General features: G+C 40.4%; 1 protein-coding gene across 3 annotated transcripts in view; it reads left to right on the top strand.

Annotated features, from left to right (window-relative positions):
* TMEM170B (transmembrane protein 170B) overlaps window positions 1–26,160 on the top strand; it is a 211,321-nt gene that overhangs the window by 6,476 nt on the left and 178,685 nt on the right. For 2 of the 3 annotated variants that reach the window (XM_086370317.1, XM_086370316.1), the window contains exon 2: window positions 13,842–14,012. In XM_086370317.1, coding sequence (XP_086226443.1) covers window positions 13,842–14,012 — 171 coding nt within the window. Of the gene's footprint in view, window positions 1–13,841; window positions 14,014–26,160 lie in introns of those variants that run through there. The other variant, XM_086370314.1, reaches the window with a different exon arrangement.

Here is a 26,160-nt window from a genome sequence, read left to right as displayed (position 1 = left end):
AGAACGTGTTTAAGGGATGATGGAGATGGAGGAGAGGATGTTGCCTGCTTTTAGGATGGTTCAGGATACTACTCGGTTTTGATTAAATTTAAAAGTATAATATTACTCTTGGGTATTATGTGTAGCTAGTCAACTTTCATTTTAAAATTCTCTCCCTGTCCCGTCCCCTTCCATGGATGGCTGTAATCCAGCATGGTTTCTAAATCTTGCTACATGTCATAATAACTTTGGGCTGGTTAAGGGTACAGTCCACAGCCCCAGTCCACAGCTATGGAATTAGGACCCTTGAGAACATAGTCTAGGAAGGTACATTTTTAACTAGCTCTTAAGGTGATTTTTTGGGGGCTTCCCTGGTGGTTCAGATGGTAAAGCACCTGTCTGCAATGCGGGAGACCCGGGTTCGATCCCTGGGTTGGGAAGATCCCCTGGAGAAGGAAATGGCAGCCCATTCAAGTGGTCTTGCCTGGAGAATCCCATGGACAGGGGAGCCTGGTAGGCTACAATCCGTGGGGTCGCAAAGAGTCAGACATGATTGAGTGACTCCACTTTCTAAGGTGATTTTAGTATTGAGAGCTCAAAGATTGGGAACACCAACTTTTTAAAAATTAAGCTTTTTTGTGATATTTGTAACTGTCTTGTGATATATAATTCAGTCTAAATATGGAGTGTTGTAGTATAGCTAAAGATTTATTAAAATTTCAACATAAGTGACTCATTTCCAGGAGGATGCTATAACCCAGTTTTTTAAAAAGTGACTGCCTTTTAACATTAGAGGATAATATTGTGTGTTTAGTCACTCAGTTGTGTCCGACATTTTGCGACACCATGGACTGTAGCCTGCCAGGCTCCTCTTTCCAAGGGGATTCTCCAGGCAAGAATACTGGAGTGGGTTGCCATGCCCTCCTCCAGGGGATCTTCCCAACCCAGGGGTTGAACTCAGGTCTCCCGCATTGCAGGTGGATTCTTTACCATCTGAGCCACCAGGAAAACCCAGAGGATATTAGAATTTATCTTAAAAAAAATGTTTTATTTATGAGTTACTAGCAACAGAGAAAAATTCTTATTAAATGGTATTTTAAAAGAAATCCTAAGCACTTTAGTTATATTTAATCTGAAGTTATATTTAATCTGAAGTTTATATATGGGAGAACTAAACATTAACAATGTTTATGTAAATACTTAACATGATGTGCAGGTATCAGAACTTGCCCCCTACTGGGATAAATTGGATCCTGCTAGACTTTTGTATCCAAATGAAGAGTCTAAAGAAGTGATAGGATCCTTGAGTTTATGAATCAATAAACTGAGTTTTATCCTTGAATGCTATTAATTTGCTCTTATACTTGAAAAACCACATATTTAACCAGGCCTCTGTTTCCTCATTTATAACACAATCCAGTGACAACACTTTTCATGTTGATGTTAAAGGAAAAATGATCTAAAAATATTAATGAGTTAAGAAAAAAGTTGAGAGACTTTTATTTTGAGTTAAGGAAAACATTTACCCATTTGCATATAAATTTGTCTTTTTATCTTTAAGCTTTCTTTTTGAAGTGGGGCTTCAGACCTTTAATATTGCTAATTTGTAGAGTGAGGTTTGTTTTGTTTTTGTTTTAGTTGCTCAGTCCTCAATGCCTTGGATTGCTCAGGCAAGAATACTGGAGTGGGCTCTTATTTCCTTCTCCAGGGGATCTTCCCGACCCAGGGATCAGACCCACATCTCCTTCATTGCAGGCACATTCTTTACCTGTGAGGTTTACTGCTAAGTCACTTCAGTCGTGTCTGACTCTGTGCGACCCCATAGACGGCAGCCCACCAGGCCCCACCGCCCCTGGGATTCTCCAGGCAAGAACACTGGAGTGGGTTGCCATTTCCTTCTCCAATGCATGAACGTGAAAAGTGAAAGTGAAGTCGCTTAGTTGTGTCCGACTCTTAGCGACCCCATGGACTGCAGCCCACCAGGCTCCTACTCCCATGGGATTTTCCAGGCAAGAGTTTAAGACCTAGAAAAACCTTTGTGCTCTTAACACCATTTAATAATTAGTTTTTAGAATTGGGCTTTCTTAAAACTTGATTTAGGAAACTCTGGATTCAGTATCTGAAGATCCCTTCCAGTTCTGAGATTATCTGTTTTTGTTTGTTTTTTAACCTCAGTGGGCAATAACTGCTTCCTCAGGATTACTGTCATCCTATCAAAGGTATGACTGTTCTTACCAGCCTGTGCATTATTTGTTTTCCCCATTGTGCTTTCATTAATATCTTCTGATCTGTCCTTCATTTGGACTCCTATTTAGATTTAACTTTAGAAATTTGTTACATTGAGAGTTTCATTATAAGATATGCTCATTGATGTGAAGAGTTCTGCCGGGGACCAGCCCCGGCTGATCCAGGGTATTCGAAGGGGAGACGGCGTCGGCGACCTATTCAAATGGTAATTAGAGATATAAAGAGTAATAGAATGAGGATAGCTCAGTAGGAAAATTCAGTGGAGAAAAGAGGCTGAGTAGCTTGGTTTACGCGGAAAATCAATATAACCCGTGACACCAGGTTAGCTCTGACCACGGAGGCCGCAGGCGCCCTCTCGAATAGCGGAAGGTGCCCCACCTTAGACACCTTCTCGAGTGGGTCTTAGAAGCCCAGGCAAATAAGTGGTCGCAGAGGATATCCACGCTCCAGATGGAGACTTCAGCCAGAATGTGAAAAGAAAGAATGACATGGGGAGACCAAGCGTTGGTGAGCAAGGCCCATAGCTTTATTTTTAACAGGGGCTTTTATACCCTAAGTTACACATAGAGGATAATAGGGGATGCAAAGTCAGCAATCTTTGATTCTTATCAAAAACCGGGGTTTCTTTCCTGCAAATTTATCGTATACAAATGGTTTAGGTGATTTACATCATCTTCTGGCCAGAAGGCCTACTAACATTTTATGACTCTTGACAAGGACTTATCAACAAAGACTTATTTTCTCTAAGAGTAATTATTTTAAGGTTTGGCGCCATCTTCCAAAGATAAAATTGCATTCCTATAGGGTGGATGTGTAATGGGTTTACAACAAAGGAAAGAATTTATTACCTTAAGGGTCTAAAGTTACTAACACCAAGGCCACTACTTATTTTTTCTACATACCAACTATTAATTAATACATATTCAAGGATACAATTCAGGGGATGTGAAAACTTGGCAGCAAGCATTGACTCATCAATGAAATCCCTTATTAGTCTTATTCTGACAGTTTCTAACTCTCTGAGAGGCTCTAAGCTATTTGAATATCTTAAGCTTCCCGTGCCTCTGAAGGCTGGGAGACTGTAAACTATCGTATGCATAGCTGCAGGAGTCGGGGTAAACTTGTCAGGCGAGTTAGAGAGCCATCTGAGGGGTTTGGATTTAAACACTCCTAATTGCCCAGGAACTTTATTAATTGGAGCTGTAAGTTAAGTCTTTGACAGAGAGAGAGAGATGGTGGTAGGGGACAGCCCCCAGTAAAGTCAGAGGTGAGAGCACAAAGCAATAAAGTAGGCAGACTCTGGTTTTTTGGGGGAAGATACTCAAGAATATCCGGGGAGACTCCCGAGGCTCGATCCCGCCTTTTCGTATGCCGAGCCTCCTCCTTCATGACCTTTGTCACGAGCGGAATGTCTCTCGCCGGCTCCCGGCAGAGTTCCTATTTCAGTCTTCAGTGCAAATATCCCTTGGAAATACTGTATCATGAAGTTGTAAAACATTTTATCAATCCCTGAAAAGATGTTTTTTTTAGTTCAGTGACTGATTCAAACAAATTCGTGTTACTGAAAATTTTTTTTGGTAGGATGTATAATTTAAGATGCTTAAAGGTGTATAAATAATAACAATGCAAACTATTGTATATTGTTCTAATTTCATAATAGACTCAGATTTTGACATTTAATCCTATACATTTATAACTATGTAACTAATCAGTTATGAAAAGGGCAAATTGAATGGCATTTTTTAGGAAGATAGTGCTATTTTGGAACTATTTTAAATAGCCTTAAACTGATTTTTTAAAATAAAAAATGATATTCTGTTTTAAATTTATAACTTGTTTTTCTAAGAATTTTTTTTCTGTTCAATGATGAGTACTGTAATTTACAGTTTAAAATTATATAATTAGTCGATAAAAGGGTAATTTAGTTTAAGTAGGTAATAAACAGTATTGTGATAAGCTCTGAGAGAGGCAGTATACTAAAGTAGCTCGTGAAGGTGTCACAACTAAAATTTCAAACTAATGTGTTTGCCCCTTTTTAAGAAGTAGAAGCAGACAGCTATTAAATATCTATCATAGCTTTAACTTTTCCTGCGTTAAATGAGGCTTCAAGTGAACAAATGCAGCAGCTTATTTTTAAATCCAGTTAAAATATTAGAGTGATTAAAAATTAGAAACAATATATTTTAACTTTCTTTGTTGCTCATTGCTTTGTGGAGACTTGGGTTCTCATTTCATATTGCCCTGCTGTCTGAAGAGCTTCCTTTAATATGCCACGTAGCACAAATCTGCTGGCAGTTAATTCTCCCAGTTTTGTTTTGTTTTTTTCTGGAAAAAAACTTCATTTCACCTTCAGTTTTGAAAATTATTTCTCTTGAATATAGGTCCTGGCTTTGCAGTTTTGTTTTTTTTTTTTTTTTCCCCTTTTAGTCTTTTAAAGTGTTACTCTAGTTTGTCTTCTGATTTGATGGTTTCTGATGAGAAGCTTGTGGTACTTTTTAATCTTTGTCCCTCGGTAATACGTCTCTTTCCTCTCTTTCTTTTTTCCCTTATTTCTTCTTCAGTATTTCCCTTTATCTTTGGTTTTAGGTCGTGTTACGGTGGTATATCTCGGTATGATGCTTGTGTGGTTTATTTTTGCTTTATTGTTTTTTACTTCTTTTGGGTGATCTTTATCTTGCTTGGGATTCTCTGGGAGTGTTAGATTTGTGGTTTGATATCTTTTATCATTTTTAGGCTTTTCAGCCAGTATTTATTTAAATATTTTTCTTCTGCATGATCTCTTCCTTCTCTATCTGGGTCTCCAGTTACATGTACGTTAAACCATTTGAATTGTTGCATAGCTCTTGTATGGTTCCTCTTTTCCCTCCTCCTCCTACCTTTTTCTCATTGTATTTCAATTTGAGTAATTTCTGTTGGCCAACCTTTACGTTCACTGATAGTTTATTTTTTACATTTTTTATTGAAATACAGTTGATTTACAGTGTTGTGTCAGCTTCAGGTTTACAGCAAAAGGATTCAGTTATACATATATAAATACTTGTTTTTTAGATTCTTTTCCGTTATAAGGTATTATAAGATAACGAGTACATCCCTGTGTTATATAGTAGGTCCTTGTTGGTTATCAGTTTTGTATATAGTAGTGTATATATATTTAATCCCAGACTCCTAATTTATCCCTCCCCCTCTTTCCTTTTGGTAACCGTAAATTTGCTTTCTGTATCTATGAGTCTGTTTCTGTTTTGTAAATAAGCTCATTGGTATCATTTTTTTTTTTTTAGATTCCGTATATAAGCAATATCATATGATATTTGTCTTTCTCTGTCTGACTTAGTTCCCTTAATATGATGAGCCCTAACATTATTTCATTCTTTTTATGGGTGAGTAATATTCCATTGTGTATATATACTTCATCTTTTTTATCCATTCATCCATGAATTGAAACTTAGGTTGCTTCCATGTCTTGACCCTTGTAAATAGCGCTGCTGTGATAAGCTCACCTGTTCTTCAGTGTCGAGTTTACTGGTGAGCCCACTGAAGGAAGTCTTCATCTTTGATATCATGTGTTTTTGTTTGTTTTTTGTTTTGTTGAGGATTTTTTTTTTCTTGAGGATATTCATTTGACTTTTTCTTGGACTTTCTGTCTCTCTGCTGAACCATCCCCATCTGTTCATGTGAGTTGCTGACCTTTTCCATGACTGACTTTGACATGTTGGTTATAGTTAAAGTCCCTGTCTGCTTGTTTTAAAATCTGGCTCATCTGAGTCTGATCACTTTATTTTTTGATGATGAATTGTTTTTCTTATTTTTGAGAGTGTCTTATACTTTTTATTGAATTCAGGCCTTCACATGTATAACAGTAGTGACTGAAGTAAATAATATTTGTGCCTGGAAATGGGCCGCCTCTGCTAGACGGGTAGGGTTCAGGTTCATTTAATTTACTCAGGAGTGATCGGTGTTTGAGCTTTCTTGCTACTGGTTAGGCTTCAAATTCTCTAGAAGGTGATGTTGTACATGGTACTTGGGGTGCGGGCCAGTGCTGCAGGGTCATTACAGTGTTCGTGCTGTGTTGTCAGCTTTTAGCCATCTCTGCAGGCCTACCTGGAAGACACTTTCCCACACACTTGCCTGCCCCCAATCACAGCCTTGTTGCTCGTTACTTGGTGTCAAGCTCTCTTCAGTCTCCTGCCTGAGACCCTGTATTTCTAGGGAATGCTCGGTAGCAACCCGTGGAAAGAGCTTGCAGGTGACCCTGAGCTTTCCTGTGTCACTTACTCCAGGCTGACAGGTTAACTGCACACCTGGCCTTCAACTTGCAGTTACAGTTTCAGCTGCTCTTCTTTCCCACGCACATGGTACCCATTTGTTGCTCCTGTGCTTTGCCACAGGAGACCCTTTCCTTGGAGGGTCCCTCTTTGGAATTCATGTTACTGTGTTATCTTGCAGGGTCACCTGACTGGTAGGCTTAAAAACTGTGAGTTTGTAGTTTATCTTCTTCTCATTGTTAGGGTAACAATGACATTCCTTATAGTAAATTTGATTCAAACTTGTATCTAATAACAGAATTGTTTTAGTAATCATAGATTTAAAATTTGACAAGTCACACAGGAAGATTAGAGATACTAAAAATTTGAGATTTACTCTTTTTTAAAAACATGTCCCATAATATAAATGTATAGGGTTAGATCTTCACATTTTTCTACTTGACATTTTCTTGGCTTTAGCTTCTTTACTGTTCGCTGCTCACCAACGTTTGAGTATACAGCAGATGTACCGAATATATTTCCCGTGTTTCCATACCTGATGGCCTGTGCTCTATTCAGCTGTGTCCGTAGCAGGAGTCAGGGAAGCCAGACATCGCATCTCCTCCATCATCCAGGCTATCAGCCAGTCCAGACACTTCACATTCTTTTCAACCCTCTGGCCATTGCCTAAGTCCAGGCCTCAGTTTCTCTTTGGATTCTTGAAATGTTCTGATATTCTCTCATCTCCATCTAGTCCCCCTTTCCCATATCTGCCAGGATAATTAATTTGTTTTAAAAGATAAATGTGATTGTATCACTTCCTTGTTTAAAGTCTTTCATTGGCTCCTTATTACCTTCAGCCTTTGGAATGAAGTCTATATCTTTAGGGTCTATAAGCAGCCTCCCCTCCCCCACAAAAGCCACCCTGGCCCCAGCCCACGTTGTAATCCGGAGCATCTTCTCTCAGTATTTCTTGGCAGTAGCCGACCCAGAGGTTGCCGGGCCTGAGAACCAGCCAGGCCTGAGAACCATGAGCTGTTCTCCACCCCCTACCCTCGTCTGTCTCCAGTATGTTTTATCATTCAGTTCAGTGGTTCAGTCCTGTTTATTAACAATTCAGGTGGTAACAGATTCTCTTGGGATCTTTCTTGATTGATATTTCTTCCTCTGGTTCTTTGTCCCTGTGGTAATATGTGCCCCATAGTCAGGTGGTTGCTAGGACTCGTGAATCATACTCTGCCAATCCCTGCTCTAGGTGACTTTCTCAGATTATAAAGGCATCATCTCCCTGAAATTTAATGAGCCGCCAGTGTGGGACACACCCCCACGACAGAGAGGTCTCATGTCAGAAACTAAGGGGGACAGTTGCCACCCCTTAGATTTGATGGAAGCTTGAGATAACTCACTTTGGACACAGATCAGTTAAACGTACAGTGAGGACCATTTCTGTTAAGAAGAGAGAAACTATGAGCAGCCCCCAAGTTTAGTCTTACTGGTGTATTATAGTCACCTCGAGGCTTAGAGTATGTTGAGTACATGTAAGTGTTCAGTATGATTTTTGTTAGAAGGGTTAGATCCACTGTAGAGGATTAAAGATTATATTTAGTGTTTGTCTAGTAAGATACGTTTTGTTGTTTTTATGGCTTTGGGATTTTTTTTATAGGTACCTCATGTGTAACCTTAGCCTAGAGCAGTGATTTCTGTCTTTATTACATGTCATGATTGATAAAGGCAATGAAAACAGAGTTGTTCAGGTCCCCGTCTATAGATAGTTTTAGCTATCTGTGGGTAATTCTTGTGAGCAGCCTGGATAGAGAAGCACTGGCCTCACAGAGCATCTCTGATGAATTCTAGAATGAAAAACTGTTTTTAAAAGACAGTATATCTGCAGTAAAACAAACAGAACTTCAGGCTGGTTGCTAAAACATAACCAGTGAAGAGTAAAATAACATCGTGCATATCCTCTCTTATTCTTAGAAGATAGCCATTATTTTCTGTATTTCTCTGTACCTATTATTTTTAACAAATACAGGGTCATACAATATGTACCATTCTTTGAATTGTTTTTACTTGGTTAAATATACTCTAGAGAAATTCATTTCCCAGAAATAATTTTGTCCAAGGATTAAAAACAAAAGCACAGAAGATAATTTCTAGTGACTTGGCAACCAGGGCTGATGGGAGATACAGACTGGGAGTGAGGCTATTTCTAGTATTGCTTGAAGGCTGAAACAGATCACAGCTCCCCTGCTTCTGATCCCACTGAAGGTAAACACACACACACACACTCACACACACACACACACACACACACACGGCAAGAATGAACACACACGCAACAAGAGTGAACACACACACATGACAAGAACGAACACACACATACACGCTGGAGCAGATCACAGCTCCCCTGCCTCTGATCCCACTGAAGGTAAACACACACGCACACTGTTTTACTGCAGATACACTGTCTTTTAAAAACAGTTTTTCATTCTAGAATTCATCAAAGGAGAAGATGCTCTGTGAGGCCAGTGCTTCTCAACCCAGGCTGCTCACAAGAATTACCCCCAGAGCAGCTAAACTCTCTCTAGATGACAGAGCTACACGACTCTGCTATCATTCCCTTTATCGAGGCAGGGATTGAAGGGGTGGCATACTTCTGTTTTGTAGAGTGTGTTTTTTGACTTTTTGTTTTGTATTTTGTTTAGCACCAGAGAAGCCTCCCTCTGGCTCCCTCCTTTCCTTGTTGTCAGTTGCTGGAAGCGCAGGTTAGGCGGGGTATGAGTGGGGAGAGCAGCCTGGGCCTCTGGGTTGTTCGTGTGAGCCGTGCCGTGCACAGCAGTTGAGAACAGGTGGTCCCCCTCCTCTCCTGGTCTCAGCACCTCTTTCTGCTCTGGGGCTCTGGGGCGTCTGTCTGTGCTCTGCTCTTAGGGGCCTGCAGGTAGTTCTCCAGGTGTCCTGCGTTTGCAGAAGTGAGTCGCCTTAGACTTGTTTATCCAGGTCTTCAGAGGCCCTCCCTGTTCACTGATGGGGTGGTTGGTATTGATCTATCAGGTAATTTAAAATAGTAGTAACAACATCACTCATTATCAGAGAAGTGCAAATCAAAACCACTATGAGGTACCATTTCACACCAGTCAGAATGGCTGCGATCCAAAAGTCTACAAATAATAAATGCTGGAGAGGGTGTGGAGAAAAGGGAACCCTCTTACCCTGTTGGTGGGAATGCAAACTAGTACAGCCACTATGGAGAACAGTGTGGAGATTCCTTAAAAAACTGGAAATAGAACTGCCTTATGATCCAGCAATCCCACTGCTGGGCATACACACTGAGGAAACCAGAAGGGAAAGAGACACGTGTACCCCAGTGTTCATCGCAGCACTGTTTATAATAGCCAGGACATGGAAGCAACCTAGATGCCCATCAGCAGATGAATGGATAAGAAAGCTGTGGTACATATACACAATGGAGTATTACTCTGCCATTAAAAAGAATACATTTGAATCAGTTCTAATGAGGTGGATGAAACTGGAGCCTATTATACAGAGTGAAGTAAGCCAGAAGGAAAAACACCAATACAGTATACTAACGCATATATATGGAATTTAGAAAGATGGTAACAATAACCCTGTGTACAAGACAGCAAAAGAGACACTGATGTATAGAACAGTCTTATGGACTCTGAGGGAGAGGGAGAGGATGGGAAGATTTGGGAGAATGGCATTGAAACATGTAAAATATCATGTATGAAACGAGATGCTAGTCCAGGTTCGATGCACGATACTGGATGCTTGGGGCTAGTGCACTGGGACGACCCAGAGGGATGGTATGGGGAGGGAGGAGGGAGGAGGGTTCAGGATGGGGAACACATGTATACCTGTGGTGGATTCATTTTGATATTTGGCAAAACTAATACAATTATGTGAAGTTTAAAAATAAAATTATAAAAAAAAATAGTAGTAACAACATGCAACCTAAATTAATTCTAGATATTCTGAGCAGCATTCAGGTTTTTTTTTCTGTGATAAATAGTGTGATTAAAAAAAAAAGAAACATAAAAATAAATTTGCGTTTGGGTAGTTTGTGCTCAGTCTGCTTGAGGGATAATCCTGGACTGATCCTTACAGGACTGTTTGAGATTCTGCCTTTTGGTTATATCATTCTTTGATATCTAGGGATTTTATAAGACATTAGACTTAAAAACTTACTTTTCCTAATTACTAGGCAAATTTATTGTTGAGGTCAATAGCTGTATAGTCAGTAGGCAGACAACATTACTTAATAATGTCCAATAATTCCTGTTCATAGTGTTACACATGGTCACGAAATTTTCACCCCACCTGCATGACAAGGACAACAAGGAAAAGTGCTCTGGGGGCTCACTCTGGTAAGAAGCAGGCTTGGGGCGCAAATGACTGATGCCTGACTCCTCTTATTAAGAGCGGGCACCTGCCACAGAGCCTTTCCTCATCTCAAAGCTCCCTTAGAGAATTTTTGTTCTCTTATATTCTTGGTTAGATTCACTCTGAAAAGTTAGATCTTTTAAAATACAAATATCATCTGGGCAAGTTAAGCGCTTTTGTCTTTAATGCATTTGAAGCTATTTGTTTGGGAAAGACAGCATGAAAGCATTGTTTCCCTGAAAGCTAAGAGAGAGAAGCCTCTGAAAGGCAAGCTTTGTCTGTTTTCCTTAATCACGAGCGTCTCGCTCTTCTGCCATAGAGAAGCATTCTTTAACACAGAGATTTATCAGATTTCTCTTCCTTGAAATTATCAGTCCATTTTAAGTGTCAGTTCTTACAAATTTGGCAGGGTGAAACTGATTTTTTTTTTAAATAAAATCTGTTTGCTATATATCCTCCCTTTTAAAAATTCCGCCTTTAATTTGGAGGTAATTGTAGATTCCCATGCAGCTGTGAGAAATAGTACAGAGAGAACCCAAGTGGCCTTTACCCCAGCTGAAAAGTGAAAGTGAAAGCTGCTATACAGTCCATGGAATTCTCCAAGCCAGAATACTGGAATGGGTAGCCATTCCCTTCTCCAGGGGATCTTCCCAACCCAGGGATCAAGCCCAGGTCTCCCGTATTGCAGGCAGATTCTTTACCAGTTGAGCCCCAGGGGAAGCCCAAGAATACTGGAGTGGGTAGTTTGTCCCTTCTCCAGTGGATTTTCCCAACCCAGAAATTGAACTGGGGTCTCCTGAATTGCAGGCGGATTCTTTACCAGCTGAGCCACAGGGGAAGCCCAAGAATACTGGGGTGCATAGCCTATCCTTTCTCCAGCAGATCTTTCTGACCCAGAAATTGAACTGGGATCTCCTGCACTGCAGATGATTCCTTACCAACTGAGCTGTACCCCAGTTCCCCAGTGGGAACATCTTGGAAAAACCAGTGTGTAATACCAAAACAAGGATGTTGACCTTGACACAGTCCACCAGCCTTTTTCAGATTTCACAGGTGTTACTTGTACACCTGTACTCATGGGTGTGTTTATATTTATTTCTTTTCAGTTTTACCATTTGTATATGTGTGTATCACCACAATCAAAATACAGAACAACTCCACCGCTGCAAAGATCCTCGGTGTTTGTACCCATTTTAAGACAAGAAGTCCCACGTTTCCTCTGCCCCAAGTCCCTGGCAGCCACCACCCTGTTTTCTGTTTCTGTTCACTTGACTACTTTAGATACCTCATAGAAGTGGAATTTACCAGTATTTGTCCTCTTGGGCCTGGTTTATTTTACTTAGCGTAATGTCCAGGAGATTCATGCATGCTGTAGCATGTGGCAGAATGTTCTCCCAATGAATATTCCATTGCCATATAAACCTTATTGTTTATTACTCACCCATGGATGAGCACTTGAGTCGCTTCCCCTCGTGGCAATGGCGAATACTGTCACTGGAGTCATAGTTGTGCAGCTGTCTCTTCATGATCTTGCTTTGATTCTTCTGGATATATACCCAGAAATGGAATTGCTGGATCAAGTGGTCATTTTGATTTTAGTTTTGGAGGAGCTACCACACTGTTTTCCATAGCTGATGCCCTGTTTTACATTCCCACCAGCAGTGTATATCTGTACTCCACTGATGTTTGAGTAAATAAGTTTCAGTTAATCCGTTTTTGTTCTCTTTATTCATGACTGTTTTATTGCCCTTCTTTTTCACTTGATAGAGAGTGAACAGATAGCTCAAATAGCAGATGAGACATTTTGCACTACAGAATGTTTGCATACCAAGGCTGATCCTGAAGGTGACATCTAAATATTTTGGAGTCAGTTCTTTCAGCTATAAATAACAGAAACCTTACATGGGCCAATTTAAAAGGATTGCATTACAAGGAGATTTTATCACGTTGAATCTAAGGGTATTAACATGGCAGGGCTGAATGTAGCACTGGAATAAGGGATTTGGTTGTCCCTTGCCTTTGATGCTTCTGTTTTTCTTTTACCCTGTTATCATGGGTTTGATCAAGTTATGATGAGATGACTGTTCACAAAGCCTGAGCCCTTCAGGTTCAGCCTGAAGGATAAAGACTGAGGTGCTCGGTTTTGGTCCCAGTTCAGAGTTCCCAGGGGAAGGGACTGATGGACCCAGTTTGGATCAGTGGCCTGTCCAGATGTTCCTCCACGCAGGCACAGTCAGGGGGATGGAGTTGGTGGAGGACAGGCAGTCTCTGCAGGAACCGTGGGCACTGATGGAGGGGCAGGTGGCCAGAAAGAAAGGGAGTGGGTGCTAGAGAGAGAGTGGAGGGCATGCCCGTTGGCTGGCTGTAGCCGAATTCAGTGAAAGCAGTTGAGACCACATTGATGAGTTCTGGGTAAGGGCTAGTATATGACCTGAGACAAAGAACTTAAAAGATTTGGACAGTTCTTCAGTATACAAAGTCGAGAGCCAAGAGGGAAAGGACCTGAACTTCTTAAAATTGTAAAAGACAAAAATCATTGACTCACTTCTGGAATTATTTGAATTAAGGGGTAGTTTTTTTTTGTTTTTTAAGGTTTGGACACTTAGTGTAGACAGTTATATATCAGACAGCAATTAATTAACATATAATTTATTCCAGGAGATTTGCAAACAAGAGGGTGTATCAGAGAAAATAATAGAGCATAGCTGTGTCATGGGGACATTTAGAGGAAATTGGAGTGTGGCTTTGACCTGGTGAAGTCATGGAGGTTGATTTCCCCATCAAGCAGTAGTAATGATGATAATTGTTAAAATTTCGTACTACTATGTATCAAGTATTGTACTGGGCATGTTTGTATCTATGATCTCTAACCAGACCATGATTATCCAGACCATGGGTGCTCACGCTTTGTTACGCTGGATTTTTCCAAGAGGTTTTCCAGCACAGTTTTCAACGCCTTGCTTTCCCTTTCAGAGATGTGGTACTGGATCTTCCTCTGGGCCCTCTTCTCCTCTCTGTTCGTCCATGGTGCTGCCGGAGTGCTGATGTTCGTGATGCTGCAGAGACATCGGCAAGGGAGAGTCATCTCCGTCATCGCCGTCAGCATCGGATTTCTGGCTTCTGTGACTGGAGCGATGATCACTAGTAAGTAGATGCTCTTTTAAGAATGTCATTTTATATGCACGTAAGTTTGGGGCTTTTTCATTATAGGTTATTCTGTGTGTGCGTGTGTGCGCGCGTGTGTGTGGGCGTGTGCGTGCTTAGTCACTCAGTCATGTCCAACTCTTGGTGACCCTATGGGCTATAGCCTGCCAGGCTCCTTTGTCCGTGGGATTTTTTTTTATAGGTTGTTACAAGATATTAAATATAGTTCCTAGTGCTACACAGTAGGTCCTTGTTACCTGTTTTTTCTATAGTAGTCTGTATCTGTTAATTCCAGGTTTATCCTTCCCTCTGCTCTCCGATTTGGTAAATACCACTTTGCTTTCTGTGTCTGTGAGTATGTTTCTGTTTTGTAAATAAAGTTGATTTGCACCATACCTTAGATCCCACACCCAAGTGACGGTATGTGGCATCTGTCTTCTGACTTCACTCAGTGCGCTGACCCCTAGGTCCATCCGTGCTGCTGCAGAGGCATTATTTCATCCTGTTTTAATTGCTGAATAATACTCCACTGGGTGTGTCTACCATATCTTTATCCATTCGTCTATCAGTGAACATTTACATTGCTTCCATGTCTTGGCTATTTTAAACAGTGCTGCGATGAACATTGGGGTACATGCATCTTTTTTTAATTAGAGTTTTCTCCAGTTATATAACCAGGAATAGAATTGCTGATTCATGTGGGGCCTCCCTGTGGCTCAGATGGTTAAGAATCTGTCTGCAATGTGGGAGACCTGGGTTCGATTCCTGGGTCAGGAAGATCCCCTGGGGAAGGGAATCCCCTCCAGTATTCCATTATTCCCCAGAATCCAGAATTCTGGAGAATTCCATGGACAGAGGAACCTGGCAGGCCACAGTCCATGGGGTTGTAGAGTCAGACACAGCTGAGCAATTAACACACACACACACACACACTAGCTGTATTTTTAGTTTTTTAAAGAACCTATGCTGTTCTCCATAGTGGCTGTCCCAGTTTATATTCCCAACAGTGTAGGAGGGTTCCCTTTTCTCCATACTCTCTCGAGCATTTATTATTTATAGACTTTGTAATAATGACCATTCTGACTGGTGTGAAGTGATATCTTATTGTAGTTTTGATTTGCATTTCTCTAATAATTAGTGATGTTGAGCATGTTTTCATGTGCCTGTTGGCCATCTGTATGTCGTCTTTGGAAAAATATCCATTTAGGTCTTTTGCCCATTTATTGATAGGGTTGTTGGGTTTTTTTTTTTTTTTTTTTTTTAATATTGAGCTTTATGAGCAGCTTGTATATTTTGGAAATTGTTAGCAAATATTGGTCCCATCGTTAGCAAATATTTTTTCCTGGTCCATAGGTTGTATTTTTCATTTTGTTTGTGTTTCCTTTGCTATGCAAAAAGCTTTTAAGTTTAATTAGGTGCCATTTGTTTATTTTTGCTTTTGCTTCCATTTCTCTGGGAGATGGATCGAAAAAAAGATTGCTGCAATTTATTTCAAAGAATGTCCTGCCTATGTTTTCCTCTAGGCATTTTATAGTATCCAGTGTTACATTTAGGTCTTCAGTCCATTTTTAGTTTATTTTTGTTTGTGATTTTAGAGAAGGTTCTAATTTCATTCTTTTATATGTAGCTTCTCAATTTTCCCAGAACCACTTATTGAAGAGACTGTCTCTTCTCCATTTTATATTCTTGCCTCCTTTGTCATAGATTAACTGACTATAATCGTGCACTTCCTTCTTAAACACAAGTTGTTATGACATAAGTCTCCCCTGGCCTACTAGAAACTATTAGCCACTTTACACTGTCCTCCAGTTGTCTGGAGGTTTTCTACTTCCCTGCCTCATGTGTGTGTCCTGCAGGCCCTAGGTTCATGCCCTCTGACCTTCACCTCTTACCACAGCATTGAGGCCCCAGCTCCAGCCTTAGGTTCTGCTGTGCTAGTTAAACCGGGACTTTGATGTGTCCTGTTGAGCCTGGAGGGCCTCAGCTGCTTCCTTCGAGTGGTTCTGCTCAACACTGGTGCTGCTGTCTGCTGCCGTGGTCTCATCACCGCCTGCAAACAGTAGCACTTCTGTTGCTGGTCACCTGGCCTGCTTCCGTGAGGCCAGGGCAGCTGCCTGCCACCACTGGATGTGTGCAAGACCCTCCTTAGCTCAGAGATGAGAGGAAATCTGTTCCTACCATAGCTCTATGGCCTCCCTCCTCTTGTGGCACAGTCACGTTTCCCCGGAGTGATCAGTGTGCCTTGCCTGAGAACATAGCCCTGTCCCCGGGGCTCTGGGTCTGCCCTGGGCACAGCTGTGGTAAGCTGTGAGCAGTCTATTTTCTCTTCCTTTCTTCATTTACTATTCTTATGTGTCATCTTGTGTTAGGTTTTTTTGTTGTTGTTGTTGCTGTATTCACCTGTAACTTTCTCATATACTACTTCATTCCCTTTGCCATAGGGTTTAAAACAAGTAATCAGGTTTAGCTGAAGCACCAAGTGTACAGAGTGGAGTAATGGGAAATTCAGCTGGGACAAGCCAGATCCTCAAAGATCCTGGAAGGTCAGCCAGAATTTGGACTTTATTCTGCAGGCCATGGAAAGCAAGTAGATATTTTAGAAAGGAATTGGAAAGGGGCAGAGCAGTTCACTAGGAAATTTGTTTTGTGGCTGAATGTAGAATAAATATATGTGAAGGAAGAACCAAAAGGAAACTCTGAGAGATGAATCTCCAGCAATAAAACAGCACCCGGAATGTAACAGATACTCAGGAAATACTGGTTGGATAGATGGACATAGTGAGGGAGGAGGCGCAGAGGACAGGAAGAAGAAAGTGGAGGAGGGAAGAGGGGGCGGGCGGAGAGGGAGAAAACGAGCCGAGGCTTTAACTTTTGGTCTGAATTTGAGGCTGGATCTGAAGTAGGCCGTGGCAGTGAGATGGAAGAGTTGCTATAAGGACTGTGACAAAGCGGAGAGTCCAGATTGGTCGTTGCTCACTGTGGAGACGTACAAAGAGGCCTGGAAAGGGACAGCTCATGTTTTTGATGTGGCCACTGCTGTAACTGTGGAACCGTGAGCAGAGGCAGAAGGACGAAGGAACAGCTTGTTCAGAAGCTGAAAATAGTGTGTGTATTACACGTGTGTTTATTGGTATACATAAAGTTTAAAGAGAACATTATTCTACTTCTGTTTATCTCTAATGATGGGTGTATGTATTACTTTCAACTCAGTCAAGAATAAAACAAACTAATAATTTTAGAAACTGTTATATTTAAAATTCCTTACAAATATGTCTGGGCTCCCTTGGTGGTTCAAACTGTAAAGAATTTGCCTGCAATGCAGGAGACTGGGGTTTGATCCCTGGTTTGGGAAGAGCCCCTGGAGAAGGGAATGGCAGCCCACTCCAGTATTTGCCTGGAGAATTCCATGGATAGAAGAGCCCATGGGCTACACTCCATGGGGTCACAAAGAGTTGGACATGACTGAGTGACTATCACAAATACGTGTGACACAATTTCGAGTAAAAACTTGTATCCAGGTTGACAATAAAACATACAAATTTCTTCTGGCTAATTTTCTGACCTGCAAACACTTGAATTAAGAAGACTGTCCAATGTGAATATTTACCTGCATTTATTTTCTTAAATGCATTTTGTGAGCGCTAGCATAGTCACAGCTATATATTCCATTCAGCAAAATGATGACTGACTGAATGTAGATACATAACTATTATATTTTACTACCTCTTAGATGTTTATTTCCAGGATAGGGTGAATTTTCATTTTAGTTAGTACTGATAGTTAATACCAGAATTGGGAGGAAATGGGTTTCTATATAATGCCATTGCTTGGCATTGTGTTGCTGTCTAATTTTAGCAAGTCTGAGGGCTAAATTAGTGACATCTCTTTGTTGGTTTGATTTGCATTTCTCTGATTACTAATGTATTTGAATATCTCTTTCTATTCTTATTATATATTTAGTTTTTTTCCCCTGCAAATTGCTACTTTTCATTCTGTGCTTTTCTTTTGGGGTCCTTGTTCTTATTAAATGATAGATGTTTCTTAGATACATTGGTGTCTTGTTGGTTTTGTACTTCTCAAATAACTTCTTTGTCTTTTAGCAGTGCCTTCATCCATGATACTGTTCATTGAGTAGAAATTCTTATTCTGTGTAACCAGCTTAAAGAGTTTTTTGCCTGTGGTTTATAATTCATAATTTTATTTATGTTCTCCCCCACACTAAGGTCAAAAGACACTCTGATATATTGTGTTTTGTTAATTTTATAGTTTTACCTTGGTAGTAAAGTCTTTATCGAGAGCAGGACTGAGCAAAACTTTTCTTGAAAGGCCAGATAATAACTGTTTTAAATGTTGCAGGCTAGATGGTCTCTGTCACAACTCTCCAGCTCTGCCATTAGGACTTAAAAACAGCCATCAGTTCAGTTCAGTTCAGTCGCTCAGTCGTGTCCGACTCTTACGGACTTCACTCAAACTCACGTCCATCAAGTCGGTGATGCCATCTAGCTATCTCATCGTCTGTTGTCCCCTTTTCCTCCTGCCCCTAATCCCTCCCAGCATAAGAGTCTTTTCCAGTGAGTCACCTCTTTGCATGAGGTGGCCAAAGTACTGGAGTTTCAGCTTCAGCATCCAAAGAACACCCAGGGCTGATCTCCTTTAGAATGGACTGGTTGGAACTCCTTGCAGTCCAAGGGACTCTCAAGAGTCTTCTCCAACACCACAGTTCAAAAGCAGCAATTCTTTGGCGCTCAGCTTTCTTCACAGTCCAACTCTCACATCCATACATGACCACTGGAAAAACCATAGCCTTGACTAGATGGACCTTTGTTGGCAGACTAATGTCTCTGCTTTTGAATATGCTGTCTAGGTTGGTCATAACTTCCCTTCCAAGGAGTAAGTGTCTTTTAATTTCATGGCTGCAGTCACCATCTGCAGTGATTTTGGAGCCCAAAAAATAAAGTCTGACTGTTTCCACTGTTTCCCCATCTATTTCCCATAAAGTGCTAGGACCATATGCCATGATCTTAGATTTCTGAATGTTGAGCTTTAAGCCAACTTTTTCACTCTCCTCTTTTACTTTCATCAAGAGGCTTTTTAGTTCCTCTTCACTTTCTGCCATAAGGTTGGTGTCATCTGCATATCTGAGGTTATTGATATTTCTCCCGGCAATCTTGATTCCAGCTTGTGCTTCTTCCAGCCCAGTGTTTCTCATGATGTACGCTGCATAAGTTAAATAAGCAGGGTGACAGTATACAGCCTTGATGTACTCCTTTTCCTATTTGGAACCAGTCTGTTGTTCCATGTCCAGTTATAACTGTTGCTTCCTGATCTGCCTATAGGTTCCTCAAGAGACAGGTCAGGTGGTCTGGTATTCCCATCTCTTTCAGAATTTTCCACAGTTTATTGTGATCCACACAGTCAAAGGCTTTGGCATAGTCAATAAAGCAGAAATAGATGTTTTCCTGGAGCTGTCTTGCTTTTTCGATGATCCAGTGGATGTTGGCAATTTGATCTCTGGTTCCTCTGCCTTTTCTAAAACCAGCTTGAACATCTGGAAGTTCACGGTTCATGTATTGCTGAAGCCTGGCTTGGAGAATTTTGAGCATTACTTTGCTAGCGTGTGAGATGGGTGCAATTGTCATAGTTACCAGTAAATGAATGGGCGTGGTTTCTTCCAATAAAACTTTATTTGCAAAGGCAGATGTTGAACATTCAGGTCATAATCGCCTTCTGGTTTAGAGTCTGTCTTCATTTTTGGAATTAGGTAGGATTTCAGGTTGTTTTTTTTTTTCCTTCCACAGAGTAAGTCAATTTTTACTACATCCTAAAAAAAAATCCGTCCATTGATCCATCTTTTGTTGTATACTATGTTCTCAAGGTACATGGATCTGTCTCTGAACTCTGTTCTGATTTTTTTAGTCCTTTTAGCTGTTGTTTCAGCAAGGTCTCATTTTTTATCTCTCCTGTTTTGTACTGTTTCTTAATATCTGGTAGAGCTGGTCCCTCATTTTTTTCTTTATCAAAGTTCACATAACTATTTATGGACCTTTATTCTTTCATATAAATTTTAGAATATGTCTACTGAATTCCTCAAAAAGTATAACTGTGATTTTTGTGGGGATTTAATACAAGGTAGAGGTTAATTTGGGAAGAATTGACATATTAAATTATTCCACCCAAGAACATGTAATATATCCCCATTTGTTCAGATCATTTTCTGGTTCTTTTGTTAGAGTTTCAAAGTTTTTTCTTCTCCCAATAGGAGAGTTATACATTTTGATTAAGTTAATTCCTAAACCCTTATTACATTAATGTTGTTGTACATGGTATCTTTTTAAATTATGTTGTTTAGTTTTATTAGTATAAAGAATTGCTGTTTTTTAAGTAAAGTTTATGAAAGATTAATAACAAAGCAAAAAAATAATTTTCTAGAGAGATAATAAGCCGAATATATTGTTGCCTTAGCTCTAAAATAGTTAAGACAGAGAAATAAAATGTGGGATAAAATAGAAGAAATAACTACAGGCTTGACAATAAAGGTAGAATAAAGAATTATAAAAATAGCAGTTTTATACACAGCTATATATTCCTAAATATAAATTGTTAAAATTGGCATAAGAAGAAATAGAAAATATGAGTAATACAATAAATATTATTAAACAGTTGAAATATTGAAGATCCCTCCTCCCTGAAAGAAGTCCAGTCTCAAATGAGGTTTACAGATGAGTTCTACCAGATTTTCTGGGAACAGTTCCTATTTATCCAGATTATTGCAGAAAATGGAAAGGTTAAAAGCTGTGCACAGCATGTTTGCTGAATCATTGTAATCTTTTTGCTAAACAAGATGAAGACTACAGAAAAATGGAAAAGTATAGGTTCATTTGCTTCAAGAATATTATCCTACCAACCAGGACCTACTGTACAGCACGTGGGTCTCTACTCAGTGTTAGGTGCCAGCCTGGGTGGGAGGGGAGTTTGGGGAAGAATGGATGCTTGTATATGTACTGCTCAGGACCTTCACTGTTCACCTGAAACGACCACAGCATTGCTAACCCCTCTGCTCCAATTCGAAACAAGAAGTTTAAAGTTTGAAAAAAAATGTTATCCTGGAAATGCAAAGATAGTTCAGTATCATAAATGACTGTGGGTGTATGCCAATGAAACTTTGTTTATGGACATTGAAATTTGAATTTCATATAATTTTCATGTATAATGAAATAATACTCTTCTTTTGATTTTTTAAAACCATTTAAAAAATTCAGCAGAATTGTTTTCTCCACTTCATCTTTGCTATACCAGTCTTCTCTAGCTCCTTAATGCTTTGGGGAATCTTTACTTATTTCTAGCTGATACCTTCCAGAGAACGCAATGGCACCCTACTCCAGTACTCTTGCCTGGAAAATCCCATGGGCGGAGGAGCCTGGTAGGCTGCAGTCCGTGGGGTCGCTAAGAGTCGGACACGACTGAGCGACTTCACTTTCACTTTTCACTTTCACGCATTGGAGAAGGAAATGGCAACCCACTCCAGTGTTCTTGCCTGGAGAATCCCAGGGATGGGGGAGCCTGGTAGGCTGCCGTCTATGGGGTCGCACAGAGTCAGACACGACTGAAGCGACTTAGCAGCAGCAGCAGCAGCTGATACCTTCTGCCATTGTTCACAGTGGCCATTCCAAACATGTTTCACTTATTTCATGCACCCTATTATACTTCTACCCTCTTCATTCTTGCATATATTTCACCAAGAAAATAAGGATCACAATATTTGTACTTTTTCAGCTGGCTATTGTTCAGCAAAATATACCTTAACAAGAGTGAAAACTAAAGCACAAGTTGGGGTAACACATTTGTTAGCTTATATAAATGTCAATAGATTAATATCCAAACTATGTTTTTAAAAACCCTATGAATCAAATAAGAAAGTGACAGTCCAGTAGAAAAATGCATAAAAGATATGCCAAGCATTTCGTAAAAGTAGAAACCCTAATGGTCAAATTTGAATGATATATGAGGAAAAGCTCTGTGACGTTAAATATCAGGGGAACACAAATTAATTGCAGAGATAACATCTCTTACCCAGATTGACCAAAAAAAAAGTGTGTTTAAAGATATCAGCTGCTCCTGAGGATATGGAGTAAATGGAATATAAATTGGTTCAAATACTTTGGAACAAGTTGGCATTACCTAGTAAAGTTGAAAATGCCATAATAGGCATACCCACATGTTGTAGGGAAACTCTATTTAGTATGTGTGCTGGGGGTCATGTTACAAGGATGTTCACAGAAGCAGGGTTTGTCATTATTAAGGATTAGAAACAGTGTCATCCACATTAAAATGGAAAAATAGGTTGTGGTATATCCATACTTAGAATTCTGCACAACAGTGGAAATGTATGAATTACAGCTCCATATTATACAACAGCCTGGATAATTTCCTGACATATGTGCTGTGCTTAGTTGCTCATTCGTGTCCAACTCTTTGCAACCCTATGGACTGTAGCCCACCAGGCTACAGGCTCTGTCCATGGGATTCTCCAGGCAAGAATACTGGAGTGAGTTGCCATGTCCTCCTCCAGGGGATCTTCCCAACCCAGGGACTGAACCTAGGTCTCCCACATTGCAGGTGGATTCTTTACCATCTGAGCCACAAACAGCCAAAAATTCCAAAATACTTAGAGTATCAATTTATATAAAATTTGCTTATTTAAAAAATTAAGTAATATCTGAGGATATAGGCAGGTGGTAATGCTGAAGAAAAGCAAAGGAATGATGAAAACCAAACTTGGGAGGAATTGGGGTGTGACAGAGGAGTCCGTGGGAGCCTCACGTAAAACAGTAACGTTCCTGTGTACAGTTGGATGATGGTACTTGGGCAGCTGTTGGCTTTAATTTTATAATCTACATATATTTTGTAAATACTGCTTCCTGTCTGCTCAGTATTTAATAGCAGCTTCCAAAACCATTTAATAGGCACACAAAATTGTCTTCTTTTCGATCTTTTTGCTGAAGAGTCCCACGGGAGCGGTCCTCTCTGGCTAGTGCTTCGGGTCGCACAGTGATGCAGTGCGGTGGAACTGCTGTGCAGTGCTGCCTTCAGGGGGAAGCTGTGACTCACACACTGGTTCCTGATCATCCACAGGGAGGAAGATGGTTCTTCATTTTATTTTCTGTATAACACTACAGTGTCTCCCTTGATTTTGGAAACTGGAGTTTTACACTGGGTTTTCTACCCTTAACATCATAGGCTTGAAGATCTTACCCTCTGTTTCTTGAAAGTATAAAGAAAAGTGGATTATTTACGGTTGTGTTAAGCTTTTCCTTGAACAGTACAACCTTCCAAGGGAAATTCATTTTATTTATTTGTTTTTAACAACTAGTTTTTTAATCCATCTGAAATTTACTTTGGGGAGTGGTGTGAAATAGGGACCTAGATTTATTTCTAGGCTATCAATCTAGGCTATCAATCTAGGCTAACAAATGGCTATCAGTTGTTCCATACAACATTCATCTTACTTGCTAGCAAAGAAATGCTCAAAATTCTCCAAGCCAGACTTCAATAGTATGTGAACCATGAACTTCCAGATGTTCAAGCTGGTTTTAGAAAAGGCAGAGGAACCAGAGATCAAATTGCAAATATCTGCTGGATCATCAAAAAAGCAAGAGAGTTCCAGAAAAACATCTACTTTTGCTTTATTGACTACGCCAAAGCCTTTGACTGTGTGGATCACAACAAACTGTGGAAAATTCTTCAAGAGATGGCAATGTCAGACCACCTGACCTGCCTCTTGAGAAATCTGGATGCAGGTCAGAAAGCAGTAGTTAGAACTGGACGTGGAACAACAGAGGTGGTTCCAAATAGGGAAAGGAGTATGTCAAGGCTGTATATTGTCACCCTGTTTATTTAACTGATATGCAGAGTACATCATGAGAAACGCTGGGCTGGATGAAGCACCAGCTGGGATCAAGATTGCTGAAAGAAATATCAGTAACCTCAGATATGCAGATGACACCATCCTTATGGCAGAAAGCAAAGAAGAACTAAAGAGCCTCTTGATGAAAATGAAAAAGGAGAGTGAAAACGTTGGCTTAAAACTCAGCATTCAGAAAACTAAGATCATGGCATCTTGTCCCATTACTTCATGGCAAATAGATGGGGAAACAGTGAAACAGTGAGACTGTATTTTGGGCTCCAAAATCATTGCAGATGGTGACCGCAGCCATGAAGTTAAATGATGCTTGCTCCTTGGAAGAAAAGCTATGACCAAATCTAGACAGCATATTAAAAAGGAGAGACATTACTTTACCAACAGAGGTCCGTCTAGTCAAAGCTGTGGGTTTTCCAGTGGTCATGTATGGATGTGAGAGTTGGACTATAAAGCTGAGCACCGAAGAATTGATGCTTTTGAGCTGTGGTGTTGGAGAAGACTCTTGAGAGTCCCTTGGACTGCAAGGAGATCCAACCAGTCCATCCTAAAGGAGATCAGTCCTGAATATTCATTGGAAGGACTGATGCTGAAGCTGAAACTCCAATCCTTTGACTACCTGATGTGAAGAACTGACTCATTGGAAAAGACCCTGATGCTGGGAAAGATTGAAGGTGGGAGGAGAAGGGGACAACAGAGGATAAGATGGTTGGATGGCATCACTGATTCGATGGATATGAGTTTGGGTAAGCTCCGGGAGTTGTTGATGGACATGGAGGCCTGGCGTGCTGCGGTTCATGGGGTCACAAAGAGTCGAGCATGACTGAGCGACTGAACTGAACTGATTGAATGATGAATCACTGATTGGAAATTCATTTATCATGTACTACTTAGACAACTACTAATCAAAAGTTGGAGTACATAGTAGGGCCAGACACTGTTCTAAATACTTTCCAAATATTATCTCTTACTCTTCATACCCACCCATTTTACATTTGAGGGAATGAGGCACAGAGAGGTTAGGTGATTGCTCATTGTCACACAGCTACTAATAAGTGAGCTCGGATTTTAACCCACAAGTCTAACTCCAAAATCCATGTTCCTAACCTTATATAAGCATGAGTTGTTGGAATTAAATATTTGGTACTTCCCAGGCAGCCTGAGAAGGCAATGGCACCCCACTCCAGTACTCTTGCCTGGAAAATTCCATGGATGGAGGAGCCTGATAGGCTGCAGTCCATGGGGTCGAGAAGAGTCGGGCATGACTGATCGACTTCACTTTCACTTTTCACTTTCATGCATTGGAGAAGGCAATGGCAACCCACTCCAGTATTCTTGCCTGGAGAATCCCAGGGACAGAGGAGCTTGGTGGGCTGCCGTCTGGGGTCGTACAGAGTAGGACACGACTGAAGCAACTTAGCAGCAGCAGCAGCAGGCAGCCTGAGCTTATGTTTTTCACCTCTTGGATCATTTTTGAAATTTTTTTTCTTTTTAGTTGCTCAGTCTCTTTGTGACCCCATGGACTGTCGCCCGCCAGGCTCCTCTGTCTGTGGGGCTTCTCCAGGCAAGAATACTGGAATGGGTTACCGTTCCCTCGTCTCCTGCATTGCAGGCGGATTCTTTACCATCTGAGCCACCAGGGGAATTTAGTGCTGGAGAATGGAGGCCAAGTTGCGGTTTTTAAAATTGAAGATAGTCATGGAAATCTAGGGAAAATCCAAAGTGAAAACAGTATTTCTCAGGTTTATTTTAACATATTTTCTGATAACAAAGAAGCCTAAGATATTTAAATTTTTTTCAGGTTGTTATCCAATTCTAAAATTTGAGGATAGGGCTTCCCTGGTGGTCTGGTGGTTAAGACTCCCCACTTCCATTGCAGAGGGTTTGAGTTTGATCCCTGGTTGGGGAACTGAATTCCTGCATGCTGCATTGTGTAGCCAAAAAAAAATTTAAAATTCAAGGATATGACCAATTACACTAGTGAAGTTTTCTACTTGATTGAATAAATGTTGGTGCTCCTAGGAATTTTATTTAATATTGATGTAATTATCAGTTACTGAATTTCTTATTCTATTTTTTCACTTGGTGTAAATGTAAAATAGAATGATTTGGAGATTTATAGCCAGACTAATCTGGATTGAAATTCCAGCTCTATACTTAAATGTATTTTCTTGGACTAGTAACTGAAACTCTCTGAACCTCTCTTTTTTTCATCTTTAAATTAAGTGATAA

This window comes from Bos grunniens, chromosome 23 (genome assembly GCF_055505025.1).
Source record: "Bos grunniens cultivar Pamir isolate PY7600 chromosome 23, Bosgru_T2T1.0, whole genome shotgun sequence".
NCBI lineage: Eukaryota > Metazoa > Chordata > Mammalia > Artiodactyla > Bovidae > Bos > Bos grunniens.
The sequence above is the reverse complement of the archived record's forward strand: the minus strand, read 5'-3'. Positions and strand labels throughout refer to the sequence as shown.